Raw genomic sequence first — 19,982 nt, forward strand, 5'->3', positions numbered from 1 at the left:
ATGTATTAAATGTTTGTTTGTTTTAAAAAATAAAGAAAATTTTACTCAAAAAAAAAAAAAAAAGATAACCCTAGAAACTCTAATAAACTTCTTCCAGGAAGAATGTATCAAACTTTTTGAGAAGGGACTGTGATTTAACTGTGATCTCTCTCTTTTACTGCTTACATTGGATAAATTTCTACTTTTCTCCTTGAAAGAGAATCAGTGCTTTTGGTTTTCAAGAAATCATGATCAAATGGGCTTCCAAGGGCAACAAATAGGAGACTAATGACACATACAACTTGGGGCTGGAGGTTTTCTAGAAAAGATTTTGTCTGGGATGCTTTAAGGATTTTTGCCTTGGGCAGAGGGGGTTGGATTAGATGACCTCCATTTTCATACTAGTTTGTTCTGTATCATTTTCTATTTCAATATTCACTGACAAAGCTAAGAGTTAAAAAAAAACCTTTTTTCAGTTAAATTAATGGACATTCTATTCATGGAATAGAACACAAGATTCCTGCTTTTTTCTGCTATCTCTTTAAAGAGAAACAGTGTAGAAAATAGGATATCACGTTTGGACATTCTCCCTTATTTATTTAATGTATTTTTTATACTGCTTCCTACGCTGAAGCATCTGGAAGCAGTTTACAATTAAAGTAGTGACTTCTGGAGGACAAAATGGTGGATTGAAGATGGCTTTTTGAAAAATAGAACTGACAATTGTGACAAACAATGAAGCATTGGCTTTTTAAATCTCTCCAAAGAAAGGACAGACGATTTCCACAAGTGCTCCAGACAGTTGCTCCTTTTGAGGAGACCTCAAAATAACACTCTCAGGTGGGTTTTGAGTACTGGGAGATGAGGTAGACATTTTGCTCAAACTGTATGTTTTAAAAAGATACTAAGTTCACATACTTCTTTTTCTAATTTTTCTAAGAATTGTGTATTAGCTACTATTAGAACCTTTGGATTGACACATCTGAAAATACTGGGTGAGTCTGCCTTCAATTGTTAATGAAAGAAAAAATTAACTACAAGCTTAAGAAATTTGAAATAAACAGCAAAAAGCTGATTTTAGAAAGGATCCAGATAAATTGGAAATGATATTTTGTAATTAATAAGAATTTTTCCCATAAGAAAGTCAACTTGTTTTGAACATAAAGAGATAAAAGATTTTAAAAATTGGACTATAAAGAGAGCTAAAGATTTAATTAAAGGAGAAAATACATAAACCTGATTTAACAACTACAGAATGATGCAAAACATTTTAACACTGGAAATACTGTGGGATGCTTTTGAAAAAAGAAATCAGAAATTAATATCAAGAATTTTAATAGTGATGTTTGCTTCTATAGATAGGCTATGATCAAAAAAAGGTTTTGGAAGAAATGACAGAAGAGAAACAAGTTTTATCTGACAAGACAGAGACACTGAAAGTGGATCTACAAATGACAGGCTACAAAAATGACATGGAAAAAGAGGTTTCATTAGATATAAAAATGTAATCTGTTGATGTTTTAGAAGTCAAAAAATAATTACAAATAATAAATCAAGAAAGTGATCTGAATAATTGTGTCATATTAGATTTACAAAAGACGTTAAAGCTTGGATGAATCTTGTGGGAAGAGGTAAAGAAATAAATTCTACAAGAGTACTTGAGTGGATTAAAATTAAGACTGTTAGAAGTTTAAAAAAAGGAACATGAGGTTGGTTTATTTGATCAAGGTTAAAACAGATATGTTATTTCTGGCAACTTTTAATGGACTTTTGATGACACCAGGACTGAAATGATAATGAAATAAATTTATTTATAATTTATTTATTTATTTATAGATAAGAAATTGAACACAGGACAAAGAGATAATTGGTTATAAAGTAAGAGGTGAAAAATTACTAAAATTGTTTTATATTTGTTGTGATGAAGGTTGGAAGTAACTTCTTTTTATTTTTTTCTTTTACATTTCTTCCTTTCCTTGGCACTTTTACTCTCTATTTTTTTGCTTTCTTCCAGTTTGTATTAGTTTTTATTGTTGCAATTATAATCTTTAATAAAATTACTTTAAAAAGTACAACAAAAGCAGCAATAAAATGTATATAATGATAAATAATATATTAAAGGAATGTAATGTATTCTTTATAAAACCTTAAAAGTTGCTATAGGAGGTGTGTCAGAGTTTTGCAGAGTGACTAGTATTATGAGACAAACCCAGGATCAAAACACAGCACACAGAGCCTTTAGATCAGCGGTTCTCAACCTGGGGGTCGCGACCCCTTTGGGGGTCAAACGGCCATTTCACAGGGGTCGCCAAAGCCCTCTCTCGCTCCCCCCACGCCTTCACTCACCCTCACTCTCTGCTCTGTTGGATCGCCAGCCGTTCGCTTACCCCGCCCACTCCCAATCTATTGCTGCCTCCTGAGTCCCAGCTGATGGCTAGAGGAAAAAAAACTGTTTAAATTCTTGCCGCGGGGCTTCAAAGGGCCGCCCTATAGCCAGTGGTGGGATTCTGCCGGTGTTAAATTGCTGGCTTGCCCCGCCCCTCCGCATCACTATTTATTGCCAATAAATAGTGGTGGGCGAGGGGCGGGCGAGCCAGCAATTTAACAAGCGGTTCGGTGTTTTTTTGTAATTTTATTGGCCCGCGGAGCTTCAGCATAGGCTAATTAGCCCTTGATTAGATCGGCTCCCGACTCTCAGCTGATTTGCTCTCAGCTGTTTTGCTCAGGGCTCTGTTGCTTGCTGGAGCAGATTTTTTTCCCCTAGCTATGTTGAAAAACGAAACTGAAAGTAAAGCAGGCTGTTGGCTTTGCTGTTGCTGCAACGTTGAAAAATTAGGCAGGCAGATTTCTTTTTCCTCACCAAAAAAGGTAGGTACAAACAATGGGAAATTTAGGGAAAAAGAGGAGAGTTCAAGATTTTAAAACACAAAAGAAAAAAAGCTCTATTTAACTAGGGAATTGTAATAATTGAGATACTATTAATTGGATATTGTGTTGAAAGCAGAAATGGTTAAGTTGTGGTTTGGAGGAATATATGGGGGAAATTATTTGGTTTATTATTATTGGTAAATATAATTAATTGATTTGTAAGAAATTGGATTGCATGGAAATAATTGGAATATTCATGTTCATATTGATTAATGTACAAAAAAGGTAGTTATATAACTAATTGATTTATATTAAAATGTCAAATTTATATTGAACAACTGTAATATTACATAATTAACCAATGTGAGGATGGATATAAAAATAGATGACAATGGGAAGGGGTATAATATAGAATAGAAGGGAAAAATTGAATTTGATTAAGATTAGAGATGAGGATGAAGGGTAATATTGGTTTTTTAAAAAAATAGATGAGGAATAAATATGGCAAAAAGGAAATATAGAAATTGTAAATTTAATTGAAATGACTAAACATTGTTTAAATTTGTGAACCGGCCAAATACTCTGTTCAAAGAAAATACGTTGTATGTTTGTATGTGTGTTTCTAATTATTGCTATTTATTTCTATTTGTTCTCTTTTATTCTTTAAAGTTTAACAATTAATTCTTTATCTTAATATCTTTATATTTGTTTGGGGTTGGCTTTCTTCCCTTTCATCTTTTTTATTGTACAGCAATCTTTCTCCTCAAACCTACCACCTCTCTCTTTTCTTTCCTTCTTACTTTCTCTTCCTCCCCCTCTTCTTCTCCTCCCTACTTCCTCTTCCTTTCTCCTTCTCCTCCTCTCTTCCTCCCTCTCTTACCCTCCCTCCTACTCTAATTTCCCTTCCCTTCCTTCATCCCTCTCTATTGCTGTATCCTTTTATGCATATGGACTACTCAGAGGGCTGAAAAAGTTATTTTTGACTGGTCCTCGCACTTTTGACCAGTCCTCGAACTTACGACTGTCCTCACATTTTACGTTTTTTGCCCTATCTTATCACCATGGTGAAAAGAAGCAGTTGTGAAATGAGTGACATGGTTGTTAAGAATGTTGCACGGGCATAAATGTGAGGATGGTCATAAGTGTGAGGATCAGTCAAAAGTGCGAGGACCTGTCAGAAATGACTTTTTTCAGCCCTCTGAGTAGTCCCTATACACATAACCATGGCCACACGGTCACATGACCAGCTAGCCACGCCCACCCAGTCACATGACCTCCAAGCCATGCCCACAAAATAAGCCACGCCCACAGAACCGGTAGTAAAAAAATTTTGAACCCACCCCTGGTTGGGGGGTCACCACAACATGAGGAACTGTATTAAAGGGTCGTGGCATTAGGAAGGTTGAGAACCACTGCTTTAGATAATTAACAGTGGATTATATACAACTAAATATATACAGACAAAGACGTGGTAGATACCTTATCATACAGCTACGGAAACAAGAGAGAGCAATGAGATACATGACGAGAGAGAGATACGCCGTCTAATGGTCACCTATATATAGACACTTCTTAAAAGGGTAGCAGTCTTGTGTGGACCCCACCAGACTCTTAAACTGGCGATTCCAATGCTGAATCATTCCCACTGCATCAGCTTACAACCTTACATCAGTTTACAGCTATTAAATCTACATTCCCTGACAAGGTGTCTCTCAAATGTCCAGAGGGAGAACATTCTAGAGTGGAGGCACCATCATTAAAAAGGCCCATCTGTGAGCAGTTGCCAGACTTCTCAATAAATGCATGATAATCTCAGTGACTGAACAGATCTATAACTGAGATTCTCTAACAGGTATCTTTGTCCCTAATAACTAAAATTTTGAATTTGGCCCAGTAGCTAACTGGCCACCACCTGGGACTTTCCTTAGCCATAAAATATCCAAATAACTTTGGCTGTCGCAATCTTTCTACAGCAGGCACATGATTTGGGGCAATTCTACAAGATGATTTGACATTAAAATGCAGCATTTTCTGTGCCTAACAAAGGCAACCACAAATACTCACTAATCTGTAGATGTCGTTTGATGCGCTCCAGATTTCGGTTTCGGTAGTCAGACTGTACAGAGTTGCATTTATTGATGAGATCCAAGAATTGTTGGGAAAGGATTCCATGCTGAAGCAGAAATATATATGAGTAATGCAGACCCTTTTTGCCTCACCTTGCTTCCCTATCAAGGCAACCAATTGCTTTGCTTCTCACCTGATTTCTCTTCATTCGGTTGTTGAATGAATTTCTGCTCTCATCTTGTTCCTCCTTCGTGGGCTCAATTCCTACATAATTAAGAAGTGGCTATAGTTAGATTTTAATGCTTATTTCAAGAGAGAGCTCTGGGGACTAAAATATATTTTTCAGAGCACTAGATACTAATTCCCAAGCTGAAGAGTCAAGATACAACCCTCTCTGTTTTCCTCATAAGTTGTGCACACACTCACTCTTCAGATGGGCTCTGGTGTCTTTTGCCAACTCCTTGATCTCCTCACACAGCTTTTGTAGGCCTTGCTTCGTATCTAGAAAACACATTGAAAATGCAAAAACAGTATTAATTTTCATCATATCCAATTCTTGCAAGCATTGTGACTGAGCTACACTGGCCCACCTCCCACCTTTCCTCTGGGAAACTAATGAGGACTACCTGTAAATGATGGGAACAAATTTAGTCCTCATTTAGTGACAGCATTAGGGACCATCAACCCAGTTAAGCAAAGCAGTCACAAAGCGAAAAATCATGTGATTGTGACTGTTTATGATTTTACACAGGACATCCCTATCAACTGACTATAATGGCAAACCTGTGGCAGAGAGAGGTGCAAAGGCTGCAAAAGAGCCTGTAGTACAGTGGACTAAAGCACTGTTATTAACATCTGCTGCTTGCAATTACTGCAAGTTCAAATCTCACCAGGCTCAAGGTTGACTCAGCCTTCCATCCTTTCAAAGGTAGGTAAAATGAGGACCCAGTTTGTGGGGGCAATAAGCTGACTTTGTATAAATATACAAAAGTATGAAGGCTATTGCTTAACGCATTGTAAGCCGCCCTGAGTCTCCAGAGAAGGGCGGCATATAAATTAAAAAGCAAAGCAAAATGCGGGCACAAATGTGACTACACAGTTACTTTTCATTGTAACTAGGAACGGTTGTTGTCTGAGGCTGTTGCTCAGCAAGGACTGCCATGGTGGCGCAGTGGTTAGAATGCAGTATTGCAGGCTAATTCTGCCAACTGCCAGCAGTTCGAGCCTCACTGGTTCAAGGTTGACTTGGCCTTCCATCTTTCCGAGGTGGGTAAAATGAGGAGCCAGACTGGTGGGGGCAAGAGGCTGACACTGTAAACCGCTTAGAGAGGGCTGTAAAACACTGTGAAATGGTATATAAGTCTAAGTGCTATTGCTACCTGCAATCCATTGTAAGTCACATCACTACTTCCTGAACAATTCTGCAAAACTGTCTCCTTTATGCCTTTGCTGAAAGTCTGATTCGTAACTGCTCATTTTCTTCTGTACAGGTAGCCCTTGCTTAGTAACCACAATTGGTACTGGCAGCTCTGTTGCCAAGTGCCACAATTGCCTAAGCAAAATATCACGTGATCAGAGTTTACAATTTTATTTCTGCCTTCTCTATTAACGCAGCTTGTTGCAAGCCATTTCTGAAATGCCCGAATGGTGATCACCTGATTATGATGGCCATAAAATGCAAGGATTGCAAAACCTTTTTATGCTGTCATGACTTTAAATGGTCATAAAGCAAGGCAGTCAGTAAGTGAGGACTACCTGTACTTTATAGTTATTTCTCTTTAGTCTCTCTCAGTTCTTATATCTCTACTACGAATTCTATTGCCAAAATAATTGTTCTGACTCTACTCACAGCACAAATTCCTTGCCCTTATTTTTGAAGGTATCTAAGTGAAAGTCATTTTCTTTCAGTTCTTGTTACATTTAAACAGGCTGGTTTCTATTCTTGATTCCTACTCTCAACTGACCAAAGGTCTTTTGCTTTCTTGATCAATATTGACTAATCTTCCTTGCTGCCTCATTTGTGTAAGTCTCCTCTTTGAAGTATGTTTCCTTTTTCCACTAATTTCTTCTGAAAGATGGTATTTTCTGTCATCTTTGCCATGTCATCTTAAGCGTCAGTCCTAATTTAACTAAGATTTAAAGAGGGATTGTAGCATTTTCTGTTAGTTTTCCGTTTGTAATTTTGGAACACGTAACCTTGTAAGCAACAGCCTGCAAGATGCCGTATACATTTAAGCCACAGGGTATATATTGGCAGATTGTTGTGGCTCTGTTGCCTGAGCCTGGGCTATCGACAGATGCAGACTCTGAGAGTGAGGGAGAGGAGTTGGCAAGGCCTCCCTCTCCAGGACCCTCCTCTCTGGCAATGCCTCCGGAGGACACCGAAGGCCAAGAGATAGGCCCAGAGCCAAGCACGTCCCCGCAGCCACAGGTGGACAGCGACGAAGGAGATAAGTGCTGGCTGGATCCTCGACAGCGGCGCAGGGAGAAGCATGCGCAGCAGAGGGGAAGGCGTGTCAGAGATTAGCTGAGTCACTGGACCACACCCCACAGGGTATAAATGTGGGTGTGGTGGCCGGTTCAGTTTGTGACGAGCAAAAACTAGAAATAATCCATGATCTCTGCGTTACTGGACTTTTGCCTGCCTTGTCAGACTGCATTTGGACTAATCCTTGTATTGCTGAAACTTTGCCTACTTTATCGGAATGCTTGCAGTCTAATCTTTGTTTTGTGTGAGTAATCCTCCCCAGTGATGGCGAGACCCAACCGAGGCTCGACATCTGAATTGGCAGCTAGCCACTGGGTTGCTGCCAGCTTTATCTTCAAAGACTTTGTCATGTGGCTTATTAACTCTGGGCCGTCTGTAGGGGTGCGTGTGTGGGACGGGGACAGAACACAGATTGAAGCTTGATCGTTGGAAACCTACTGTCATCAGGGATTGGTGAAGCCAGGACTGTAGTTTGGTTTTTCTCTAGGTCCTTCACTTTGCTTTCCAGTATCTTCAAGGCTTCACGGATATGACGTGTCTATAAAGGAGATAAATGATATAATGAGGTCAGTACTAATTACTGAATCCTGATCTCATCTCAGAGAGCTCAGAAACACTGATAATTGTTCTAGGTCAGTGGTTCTTAACCTGTGGTCCATGGACACGGGGGGGGGTTGTGATGTCATCACAGGGGGTCCACAAAGGCTTGAAGAAATTATATGATTTAAATCTTAAGTTTTGGGGGTCCGCGGCCACAAAAGGTACTTAAAAGGAGCCCATGGTGAAATAAAGGTTGACAACCACTGTTCTAGGTTCTATAGGTTTTTTTCTAAAAATCATTTCAGAATAAAATAATTATAGGTAGTCCTCACTTAATAACTGCACTTTTTAATTCAAAGTTACTGTAAGTACTGAAAAATTAACTTTACAACCTGTTGTCCCTCTTATAGCCACTGCAGCCTCCCTGCAATCATTTGCCCACTTCATAGCCAAGTAGAGTCAATGGAGAAACTGGAAGGGAGATTTCAAGTCGCAAACACGTGATATCTTGTTTAATGACTGTATCACTTAGTGACAGAATTGCCGGTCCCATTTGTGATAGTTAAGTGAAGTCTACCAGGTAACAAAGTGGGCAGAAGCATGTTTTATACACTGTTGCTTTTTGTTGTGCTCTGCCAGCAGCCTGCGGAGCTGGCAGCGGAGTCGGACAGCGATGAGGCTGAGGAAGAACATGGGCCAGTCCTGGAGGCTGGGGAAGGCCCGGATGAGGGCTCTGCGTCGGAGGCAGAGATGGGGCCAGGGCCATCGGGGAGTGATGTGCGGACTTCGGAGCCTCCAGAGGCTGACAGTAGAGAGGCAGAGGAACAGGAGGAGCCTGTTCCTAGTGCACGTATGAGAAGAGCTGCCAGAAGGCAGGAGCAGCTAAAACAGAGAGGACAACTCGGAAATAGGCCCAAGAGATGATTGGCCCCTCCCATAAGGCTTAAAAGACCAGCAACAGCTCCTGGCCTCTTTGCCGGAAAACAACTGTTGAGAGAATTGCTTCTTGTTTGGCTGTAGTTATTTCTTCTGTTCCTGAACTGTTGCCAAGAAAAGCCTTTGGCAGTTTGCCTAATTATCCCAAGGTCACAGATATCGTATTTTTCGGAGTATAAGACGCACTTTTTTCCCTCCTAAAAGAGGCTGAAAATTTGGGTGCGTCTTACACTCTGAATGTAACCCCGTGCGGTGCCCAAAATGGCTACCCCGAACAGCTACTGCCTTCTCTTACCCCTTCCGTGCTTTGGCTGCTTTAGTCACTGGAGCTCCCTCCGAGGATCAGTTGTGCTTTTGAAGCTGTTTTTCAGCCCCAACGCAAGCGAAGCGATTTTCCATGCTTTGCCTGCTTTTCTAATTGCTGCTCGCTGACAATCAGCTGTGCTTTAGAAGCACAGCCCCAACCAACCCCAACCTCAAAACCAGCGAGCGAACTGTCCGGTTTGGCGTCGCAGTGAGACAGCCAGGGAAATAGCGGGCTCTGATGAGCGCCGCAAAAACCCCGGCTGCCGAACCGCTGCTGATGGATCTTTGGACCGGAACTGTCCTGCAGGGACGGGGAAGAAAGAGAGGCGCCTTGGACGACCAAGAGGAACAGGCAAGTTCCTTGGAGGTCAGAGGGAACTCTCTGTGAGTCGGTGGTGGGGGGCGGCAGCCATGGCGGCTGCCACGAAGCTGGGACAACCGGGCTAAGTATAGAGCTGGAGAGAAGAAAGAAACGGAACAGAGGTTTTTTTGAAGCCGGGTGAGTGACAGCCAACTCAGGCTTGAATAACAACAAGAGAAACATCTTACAACTATAAGACCCCTAATGTGTAATAGCGGCTAAGGAGCATGGGGGCAAAGAGGATTTTGAAATGTAATTTGGAAAAGACAAAAACCGAATTGAAAATTGATTTCTGAACAAACTAATTGGAAACTTTAAACAATTAGACATGGTCAAAGGATTGGAAAGAAATAAAGAAATCCTTTTTTTTCCCTTTTTTTTTCAAAATATTTTTTTTTATTTTTTCAGACATAAACATAAAATATATCTTTCAAGAACGAAGTCTCGATCCGGTCATAGATAGGTACAACGCTTACATTTCTTTAACAAGCTCCATTCACAATTTCCCATTACATCTTTTAAAGGTAGAAATCAAAACATAAAAAAATTTTTTAACATAAATTCTAGCATCTTCATCTAAACAATTCTATTATATCTCCACAGATTTAGTTTCCAGATAAGCTTAACTTATTTTTATATCCATGTAGCAATCCAAATTATATCTGGTTCTTCTCCAAATTGCCTTCATTACATCTTTTAACATCAATATCAAAATATAAATTTTAACAATATTCTAACCTCTTAATCTAATTATTTACTTTACAATTTTATCACCACGAATCTTAATTTCAGATTCAATACAACTCTATTTTTATTTCAGTTTATAAAACAGAATTCTATCCATACTAAGGAAGTGGACAAGGCTGTAGGAGCGATGAGTTCCTCCACTTGTTTGTTGGACCCGTGCCCCTCCTGGCTGGTTTTGGCCAGCAGGGAGGTGACACGAGGCTGGCTCCAGGCTTTAGTTAATGCGTCCTTGAGGGAAGGGGCCTTCCCGCAACCATTAAAGGAGGCGGTTGTAAGGCCCCTCCTCAAGAGGCCTTCCCTGGATCCAGCAGAATTAAAGAACTTTCGTCCAGTCTCCAACCTACCCTTTGTGGGAAAGGTTGTAGAGAAAGTGGTGGCACTTCAGCTCCTGCGGTCATTGGAGGAAACAGATTATCTAGACCCTTTTCAGTCTGGCTTCAGGCCTGGCTACAGCACGGAAACTGCTTTGGTCACGCTGATGGATGATCTCTGACGAGCCCGAGATGGGGGTCATTCCTCCATCTTGGTGCTACTTGACCTCTCAGCGGCTTTCGATACCATTGACCATGGTATCCTTCTGGGACGACTAAGGGAGCTGGGAGTGGGAGGCACCATGTTACAGTGGTTCTCCTCCTATCTCTCTGGTCGATCACAGTAGGTGTTGGTAGGACGACAGAGGTCGACCCCTAGGCCCCTCATTTGCGGGGTGCCTCAGGGCTCAGTCCTCTCTCCCCTATTTAACATCTACATGAAGCCGCTGGGTGAGATCATCCGACGATACGGGGTGAGGTATCAGCAATACGCTGATGATACCCAGCTGTATATCTCTACCCCACGTCATTTCAGTGATGCGGTGGGTGTAATGTGCCGGTGCCTGGAGGCTGTGAGGGTCTGGATAGGAGTCAACAGGCTCAGACTTAACCCAGACAAGACCGAGTGGCTGTGGGTATTGCCTCCTAAAGACTATGTCGATTGTCCATCCTTGGTTCTGGGGGGGGGAGAAATTGTCCCCCTCAGAACGGGTTCGCAATTTGGGTATCCTCCTAGACTCACAACTAAGATTAGAGCAACATCTGACAGCTGTGGCTAGGGGGACCTTTGCACAGGTTCGCCTGGTGCACCAATTGTGACCCTACTTGGATCAGGAGGCTCTCCTCACGGTCACTCATGCCCTTGTCACCTCACGGTTAGATTATTGCAACACGTGTTCAGAGACTACAGTTGGTCCAGAACGCAGCCGCGCGAGCTGTCGTGGATGCAGCTAGGTACACCCACATTACACCAATTCTCTGCGAGCTGCACTGGCTCCCTATTGGTCTCCGGTCACAATTCAAGGTGTTGGTTATTACCTTTAAAGCCCTACATGGCTCAGGGCCAGGGTATCTTCGAGACCACCTTCTACCGCATAACTCCCAATGACCGGTAAGATCCCACAGAGTTGGTCTCCTCCGGGTCCCGTCAGCTAAACAATGCCGGCTGGCGGGCCCGCAGGGGAGGGCCTTCTCTGTGGCGGCCCCAGCTCTCTGGAACCAGTTACCTCCTGAGATCCGGACCATCCCCACCCTATTGGTCTTCCGAAAAGCGGTGAAGACCTGGCTTTTCCGGCAGGCCTGGGGCCGTTGATCTCACTCTTGCGATCCGGCGAAATCCGGCCATGAATGGTATGAATGAGTTTTAATGTTTTTAATGTTTTTAATTTTTAAATGTTTTTTATAATGATTTTAAATGCATTGTGAGCCGCCCTGAGTCTTCGGAGAGGGGCGGCATACAAATTGAATTAATAAATAATAAATAAATAATAAATATTTCTTAATCTCTAAGCCCATTTCATCAAATCTTAAAATCTTAAACTTTATCAATTTATCTTTGATTTTTTCACGCTTATCATCTATTACACATTTCATGTTACACAGATTTATCTCAAGATCCATATCCTCCTCCATATAGGATATAGCCTCCCACCGACCGGTTCGCTCGCACAGAGAGGGCCTCTTCAGGGTGCCGTCGGCCAGACCGTGCCGGCTGGCGACCCCCAGTGGGGAGAGCCTTCTCTGTGGCAGCACCTGCCCTCTGGAATGACCTGCCCCCTGAGATACGCATGATATCAGACCTCCGGACTTTTCGTCGGGCCCTGAAAACACACTTATTCCATCTAGCTGGGCTGGCTTGATCCCATCCTCTCAGTTTTTAATTTGAATTCGGTTTTAATTGGTTTGTTTTAAACTTGGGCCAAAATTATTTAATTGTTTTTTAAAATGTTTTTTAAATTTTATATGCTATGTTTTATCTTGGCTGTACACCGCCCTGAGTCCCGCAGGAGAAGGGCGGTATAGAAATAAAATAAAATAAATAAATTTTTAAAATCAATAAAGTATATTTAATAAATAAATAAATAAATAAATAAATAAATAAATAAATAAATAAATAAATAAATATCACCTATTATTATTTAGCTGATATCCAGCATATTTTATTTAGGCTGATTTCCAGCATATTCTCCTCCATACCTCCATCTGTTGTTTGGCTGATTTCCAGCATATTGTATTTTAGCTGATTTCCAGCATAATCTCCTCCATACCTCCAACTACTATTTGGCTGATTTCCAGCATATTATATTTGGCTGATTTCCAGCATAATCTCCTCCGAACCTCCCACTGTTATTTGGCTGATTTCCAGCATATTATATTTGGCTGATTTCCAGCATAATCTCCTCCAAAACTCCCACTATTGTTTGGCTGATTTCCAGCATAATCTCCTCCAAAACTCCCGCTATTATTTGGCTGATTTCCAGCATTTTCCATTTTAACTGGTTTCCAGCATATTCTCCTCCAAATCTCAAACTCCTATTTAGTTGGTGCCCATCATCTTTTATTTTAACTTTCCCTTGCAATGTATTTATCCATTATATATCAATTTCCCGACATACTCTTCCAAATTAATTCTCAACAAGTTTCATAGTATTAATCATTTCCAGCATACATTGAATTAAATCACAATTTGTTACTAAAGTCTGTGTATCTTATAGTTTCATCCAATAATACATTAATTAATCATATTCACCAATCTGAAGTTTATTTGCAAATTAAAATTAAAAATTACATCAAGCAATAAATTTTCTTAAAGTTATCTCATATGAGTGTATACTCTTATTTTTATTATTTTATTTTTAACCACCTAGACATCAATCCTCTATTTTAGTTACCATCTTATTTTCCATCTTTGTTACTCCAAGAGCCCTCCTGTTTTTATCTAAAAATCATTTATACATTTAAGCTTTTAAACATTACATTTTAATTTTATCTGCTTTGTTTCTTCCTTTCCCTATCTGTCCATGAATGCTCCACTTCAAAATCCATATGTCCAAATTGAAAACTCTGTATGTCACTTTAATGCTTTTGTAACATCTGTTCCATGTATAATGCATCAACTTCCTCTCTTTTGTTCATGCGCCACACCTTTTATTGCTAAGCCAGTTAGTTTCAATTGTAATAAATCCAGAGTATTTCTTCTTTCTTCATAAAATCACCCAAAGACAGAATAGGACTCCAAAATCCATAAGTCTAAAGTTAATTTTGAAGTAATCCAAAGTAAAAAGCCATTCAAAATATTTCTTTTCCAAACCGGAGGGAAATCTCTACAATCCACATTCCCGCTTAGTCACCACGATCTCCATAGCTATTATGTAACCATCCGTTTGTCTTTCTTCATTAACTTTCCAAAGGTGTTAACTCCCAAAGAAACATTTCTCCAATCCATTCCAATTGAAAGAGAAACCCAATTTTCTAATTCATTAAAAGCCAATTCTTCCAAATCAATTTTACCAAAGCAAAATCTATCATGGGTCTATAGTTTCAATTATTGTTTTTTACCAAATCTTCAAGCCCCAAAGATCTGCAGCCGCTGTTTAAAGTTTGGGGTCTTATTTATAAAAATCCATGCTATTATGTTGTTTCTTGCCTGGGTTGGTGTCACTCACCTGGCTTCGAAAAAAACTCATCCTTTCTTCTTCCCTCCTGCACGATCTTTTCACGGTCTGCCACAGCTTTGTGGCAGCCGCCATGGCTGCCTACCCCCACCGCCGACTCTGAGGATTCCCTCTGGCCTCCGATGAACTTGCCTGTTCCTCTTGGCCTTCTGAGGTGCTCCTCTCCTTCCCCCCGTCCCTTCCGGATGGGAGTGGTCCGAAGACCCATCGATCGGTGGTTTGTCAGTCGGGGCTTTCGTGGGCTCATTAGAGCCCGCTATTTCCCCGACTGTAGCGCCGCAGCGCCAGACCTTTTTCCCTTTCTTTTTTAAATGCCAAGAAAAATAAAAAGAATGGATAATAAGCTTTAAGAAGAAGAAAAAAAGGGATGTATAAATAAAAGGGGAAAAAAGAAAAAAAAAGAAGTGAGAAGAGCTATTTAAATTTGGACTGGACTTTAAATATGATTTGATGTTTTTAAATTGAAAAAGAAAAAAGAGAAGTCAAGTAAGATCGTGATGTAATGGAAACAAAATGGATACTTATTAAACAATTGGAAATTGTGGATTGCAGAGAGACACCATCTGGAGTAAAAAGGAACATTGTAACTTGGTTCTAAGTGGTCTAACCACTTTTCCGCTCTTATCGCATCTGCAGAGAACCGCCCAGCCGCCTTGTTTAGGGTGACCCACTCCCTTCTCCGGGGGGGAGTGCAGGAAGATCCCTTGCAGGGTCGTGCTGAGGATTTTGTGCAATTCCTGCATGATAAAGTCGCTCGGATTCGGGATGGCTTGGACTCCGACTGGATGAGTCCACGGGAGGAGACGAGGGCAGGTCTTGAGAATGTTATCTGGGAGGAGTTTGATCCTGTGACTCCCGAGGATGTGGACAGGGTTCTGGGTAAGATTAGTGCCGCCACGTGTTTATTGGACCCGTGTCCCTCCTGGTTGGTGCTGGCTACCCGGGAGGTTACACGAGGCTGGCTCCAGGGGATTATAAGTGCTTCTTTGAGTGAGGGTGCCTTTCCTGCCACCTTGAAAGAGGCGGTAGTGAGGCCCCTCCTCAAGAAGCCTTCCCCTCACTTCCGGTTTTCTTGTCTTCGGCGACGGCGGCGCTCTTTGAAGCTCCGCCAGCCCCGCCGCCTGTAGAGCCGCTTCGAGACGAAGAAGCGGCTCGAAAACTTCTAAATCCACAGGATTGAAGAAGGAGAGATCGCAGGGCACAGGTTGAGCCCCTGTAACCCCCCAGGGAAGTTTCTGGGGAGAGAACAGGCGTGGCTCCCTCCCAACCTGCTGAAACTCCGGGCGACGTGGGACGATTCTGCTTTTGCAGAACAAGCCGGCTGCAGGAAACTTAAAGCGAAAGAACCAGCTTTAATAAACAGCGAAACTACTGAATCCTGAAATTTTGAAACGCAAGTATTAGCACTTTGTTGACTTTTCAATCTGAGAAAATGCGAGTGAGTGAAAGTGCTTTGAAAAAACATGGCGCCTAGCCTCAGAGTTAACGAGCCAGCGAGTGTGGATTGGTGAAGTTACTTTGCTTTGTTACAAAGTTTCCAAGTTGCTATAAAGTTGCCTTGCTTGTTATAAGAGAAACAACTGGGAAATTTTTCCCTTTTCAATATTGGACTTTGCTTTATTTTAACCCTTATTTGATCAAATCTGGGGGACTTTTTTAGAAGTCTTTGTGCAGGAGGGAAAGGAAAAGGAACTTCCCTCTTTAGAAAAACTAGATCACGAGCCAGGATGGCTTCAAAGAAGCAGGAAGGGAAGGCATTAGGGGGGGGATCCCCCACACACAAACATGAAACGCAACTTCCCCCTGCTCAACAGCTACAAACTCAGAAAAAAGAATTTGATGTGGGAGATTTAAAAGAATTTATTTCTAAAACTTTGGATGATAAATTTCAAAAATCTCAACAGGAGATAGATGATAAACTTCAAAAATCACATCAGGAATTTATGCAGGAAATTAATGAAGTTAAAGACATGGTGAAACAGAATCAAAATAAGGTGACCAAAAAAATATCAGAAGTGGCGTCTGGCCTGGCAGAATTTATTGGGAAAGTTGATTTTAAAGTTGAAGAATTTAAATCAGAAGTTAATGTTAAGATGAAAGACAATGATTATAAAACTGATGAAGTTGACAATAAAATGCAGAGAATTGAAGATGAGATTGTTATGATACAATTCCGGGCGATGGAATTCGCCATACGGCTTCGGGGAATTCGAGAGGAGGAGAGACAGGATTTGAGACAAGTTTGCTCTGAAGCCTTGGCTAAGATTTTACAAGCTAATCCTGATTTGGTATTTCATAAAATAGATAAAATTTACAGAGTGAACTCTTGGGTGGCCAGACAAAGACAACTGCCCAGAGATGTGGTCATATACTTTACTGACAGAGAAATTAGAAATGATATCCTGCAAAAATCTTTTCATACTTCTGTACAAGTGGGGGGTTCACGACTTGAAATTTTTAAAGAATTACCTCCTAAAATGTTGAAAGCTAGAAAAGAATTTGGTTTTCTTGTTAAGGAATTGAAAAATTTACAGATACCCTTCCGGTGGGACGCACCAGCTGGGATAATTTTTAGATATAAGGGAGAAGGATATCGGTTGAATACCGTGGAGAAGGCACAACACTTTTACAGTACTATTCTTAAGGAAAGAACACCATCTCCACGTACATCTACAGTTTTGGAGATTAAGGAGAGTGAAGAGAGGCAATTGAAAGAACAGTCTAAGCAGGAATTAGAAATAGTGCAAGGTGCAGAAGGAGGTTTTCTGAGTGAGCCCTTGTTGGATTCTTCTCCAATTTTGGATTTGATTCAGTTGACTGAAGTTAAAGATCAACGTATAACTAGAGCTCAATCCAAGCTACTTAAACAAAAGCAACAACAACAACAGGAAAGACAAGACAAGAAGGCAGTTAAGAGTACCGTACAAGAGAGTGGCGCTATGGGAGGAGCGAGATCGAAGCTCTCGGATGAACTTCAAATATTTTGCTCTGCGCTCCAGAAAGAGGCTGATGACCTTTAAGTGTCTATCTTGGAATGTTAATGGGTTGAATTCAGCACAGAAAAGGAAGAAATTATTTACATATTTGAAACAATTTAATAATGATATAATATGTTTACAAGAAACGCATATCACAACTCAAGATCAAAAATATTTGATAAACCCAAAACTAGGAGCACATTATATATCTTCAACTTCGCAGAAAAAGAATGGTGTGGTTATTTATGTAAATAAAAAATTAACAGCGAAAGTTATAGAAGCAGATCAAGATGGTAGGTTTGTAGCAATTGAATTGCTCACAGCAAATGGCCAAATTCTTTTGATTGGAATTTATGCTCCCAACCAACAACAGGACTATTTTTATAAGATGTTACATACTAAAATATTGCAATGGGACTATAGATCTATTTTAATTATGGGAGACTGGAATGGAGTAATTGATTCTAAACTAGATAAAAAGAGCTTGGCAAAGTCTAGAATTAGACTACCACAGACTTTTTTTGATATGAAAGAAGATATGGAACTAAAAGATGTTTGGAGAATACATAATCCAAATGAATTGGATTACACTTTCTTTTCTGATAGACATAGATCCTTTTCTAGGATTGATTTTATCCTGTTGTCAAATGATCTATTTGTTAAGACAAAAAGAACAAAGATTTTTCCAAGAACTTTGACTGACCATAGCCCTGTATGGATAGAAATTGAGATGGATAAGGTTGAGAGACGTTCTTGGAGATTAAATGAGAACTTGTTTAGATATGAAAAAAATACAATAGAACTTAAAAAGCATTTGAAAGAATTTTTTGAAATAAATTTGAATAAAGGTACCCCAATTGAAATTGTTTGGGACGCAAGTAAAGCTTATATGAGAGGGGTACTTATCTATATGAATTCTAAACATAGACTGCTCCGACAAAAGAAAAGATCTGAGTTGGAAATGGAAATAAAGAATAAAGAACAGTTACTTATTAAAAACCCAACAGATGAAAGAATACGAAGTGCTATAAAACTTTTGAAAGACCAATTTCAAATGCTTATGGCGGAACAAGTTGCAACAAGCCTACAATACGCGAAGCATAACACATTTTGCAACGCTAATAAACCGGGCAGATGGTTGGCTTACACATTGAGGAAAAAACAAAGTGCACGGATTATTGATAGTATTGATATTGGAGGGAAAGAAATCTTTCAACAAAAATTAATTAAAGAAGCTTTTGTGGACTATTATACTAAACTATATGCCAAAGAAGAGGTGCAGAATGGACTTATAGAAAAATATTTAAATGATAAGAGAGTTACAAAAATTACTGATCAACAAAAGGAAAGAATGAATTATCCTATAACAGAGGAGGAGATAACAGCAGCAATTAAACAGCTAAAAACAGTCAAAGCTCCTGGCACGGATGGTTTGACTGCAGTGTATTACAAAACTTTACAAGCTGAAATGGTGGGACAACTTAGAGATTTATTTTGCAATATTCAACAAGGGGGTAAAATACCCCCATCTTGGACAACTGCTTATATATCTTTGATACCAAAAGAACAAGTTGGTCCTAAAAAACCAGAGAATTATAGACCAATATCTCTTTTGAACACAGACTATAAAATTTATGCGAAGGTATTAGCCAACAGGTTGATGCCAGTAATCCAAAAGGTGATTCATGAGGACCAAGCGGGATTTATTGAGGGCAGATATATGAAGGACAATGTAAGGCAAGTAATAGACTTATTGGAATATCTTGATAAGAATAAACAGATTCCTGCAGTGCTGGTTTTTTTGGATGCAGAGAAGGCCTTTGATAGAGTGGATTGGAATTTTCTACTAAAGACTTTAAAAAAGATGGGCTTTGGGGACCAATTTATACAGGTGATCTCAGCAATTTATCAAGAGCAAAAAGCACAGATTATTATTAATGGAAGTTTGACGACAGAGTTTAAAATTGAAAAAGGAACAAGACAGGGATGTCCGTTGTCCCCACTTTTATTTATTTTAACATTGGAAGTCTTGCTAAATACAATACGGGACTCTAAAATTTTGAAAGGCATAATGATAAGGCAAGAGGATTATAGAATAAAGGCATTTGCAGATGATCTGGTTGTTACCCTATCACAACCAATGGAATCAACAATCCTGATGAACGACATTATACAAGACTATGGTAGAGTTTCAGGTTTTAGACTGAATTCAAAAAAGACTAAAATGATAGTTAAAAATATGACACAAGATCGTAAATATGAGCTTGAAAGGAGGGCAGGTTTTGAAATTGTACCTAAGGTAAAATATCTTGGAGTTCAGGTTGCAGAATCAAACATGAAATTGTTTCAAAATAATTATGAGGTGTTGTGGCGAGAGGTCCAGAAAGACATGGAGACTTGGAAAAAGCTGCAACTGTCTTTACTTGGAAGAATAGCAGCAGTTAAGATGAACATTTTGCCAAGATTTCTGTTTTTGTTTCAAATGATTCCGGTGCTTAAAAGTGATAAACAACTGAAAGTTTGGCAGTCGGGTGTGAATAAGTTTGTCTGGAACGAGAAGAAGCCGAGAGTGAAATTGAAAATTATGCAAGATGTTCCAGAAAGAGGAGGCCTTAAACTCCCAAACCTACAGTTATATTATGATGCAGCAGCTTTAACTTTAACAAGTGATTGGTTTGGAAGTAAAAAGACTGGAATACTGAATGCAGAAAGTTTTGATCTTGAATT

General features: G+C 40.0%; 1 protein-coding gene across 1 annotated transcript in view; it reads right to left on the minus strand.

Moving 5' to 3' along the window:
• The window catches only part of STX4 (syntaxin 4), an 86,467-nt gene that overhangs the window by 21,280 nt on the left and 45,205 nt on the right, over nucleotides 1–19,982 (minus strand). Inside the window, exons 3-6 of the mRNA XM_070944464.1 lie at nucleotides 7,841–7,940; nucleotides 5,341–5,415; nucleotides 5,108–5,178; nucleotides 4,912–5,020 (exon numbers count right to left, since the gene is read on the minus strand). Of these exons, the coding sequence (XP_070800565.1) occupies nucleotides 4,912–5,020; nucleotides 5,108–5,178; nucleotides 5,341–5,415; nucleotides 7,841–7,940 (355 nt within the window). The remainder of the gene's footprint in view (nucleotides 1–4,911; nucleotides 5,021–5,107; nucleotides 5,179–5,340; nucleotides 5,416–7,840; nucleotides 7,941–19,982) is intronic.

The sequence above is a fragment of the Pituophis catenifer genome, unplaced genomic scaffold (genome assembly GCF_029215685.1).
Source record: "Pituophis catenifer annectens isolate HBS135680 unplaced genomic scaffold, rPitCat1.0.hap2 SCAF_5, whole genome shotgun sequence".
Lineage (NCBI taxonomy): Eukaryota > Metazoa > Chordata > Lepidosauria > Squamata > Colubridae > Pituophis > Pituophis catenifer.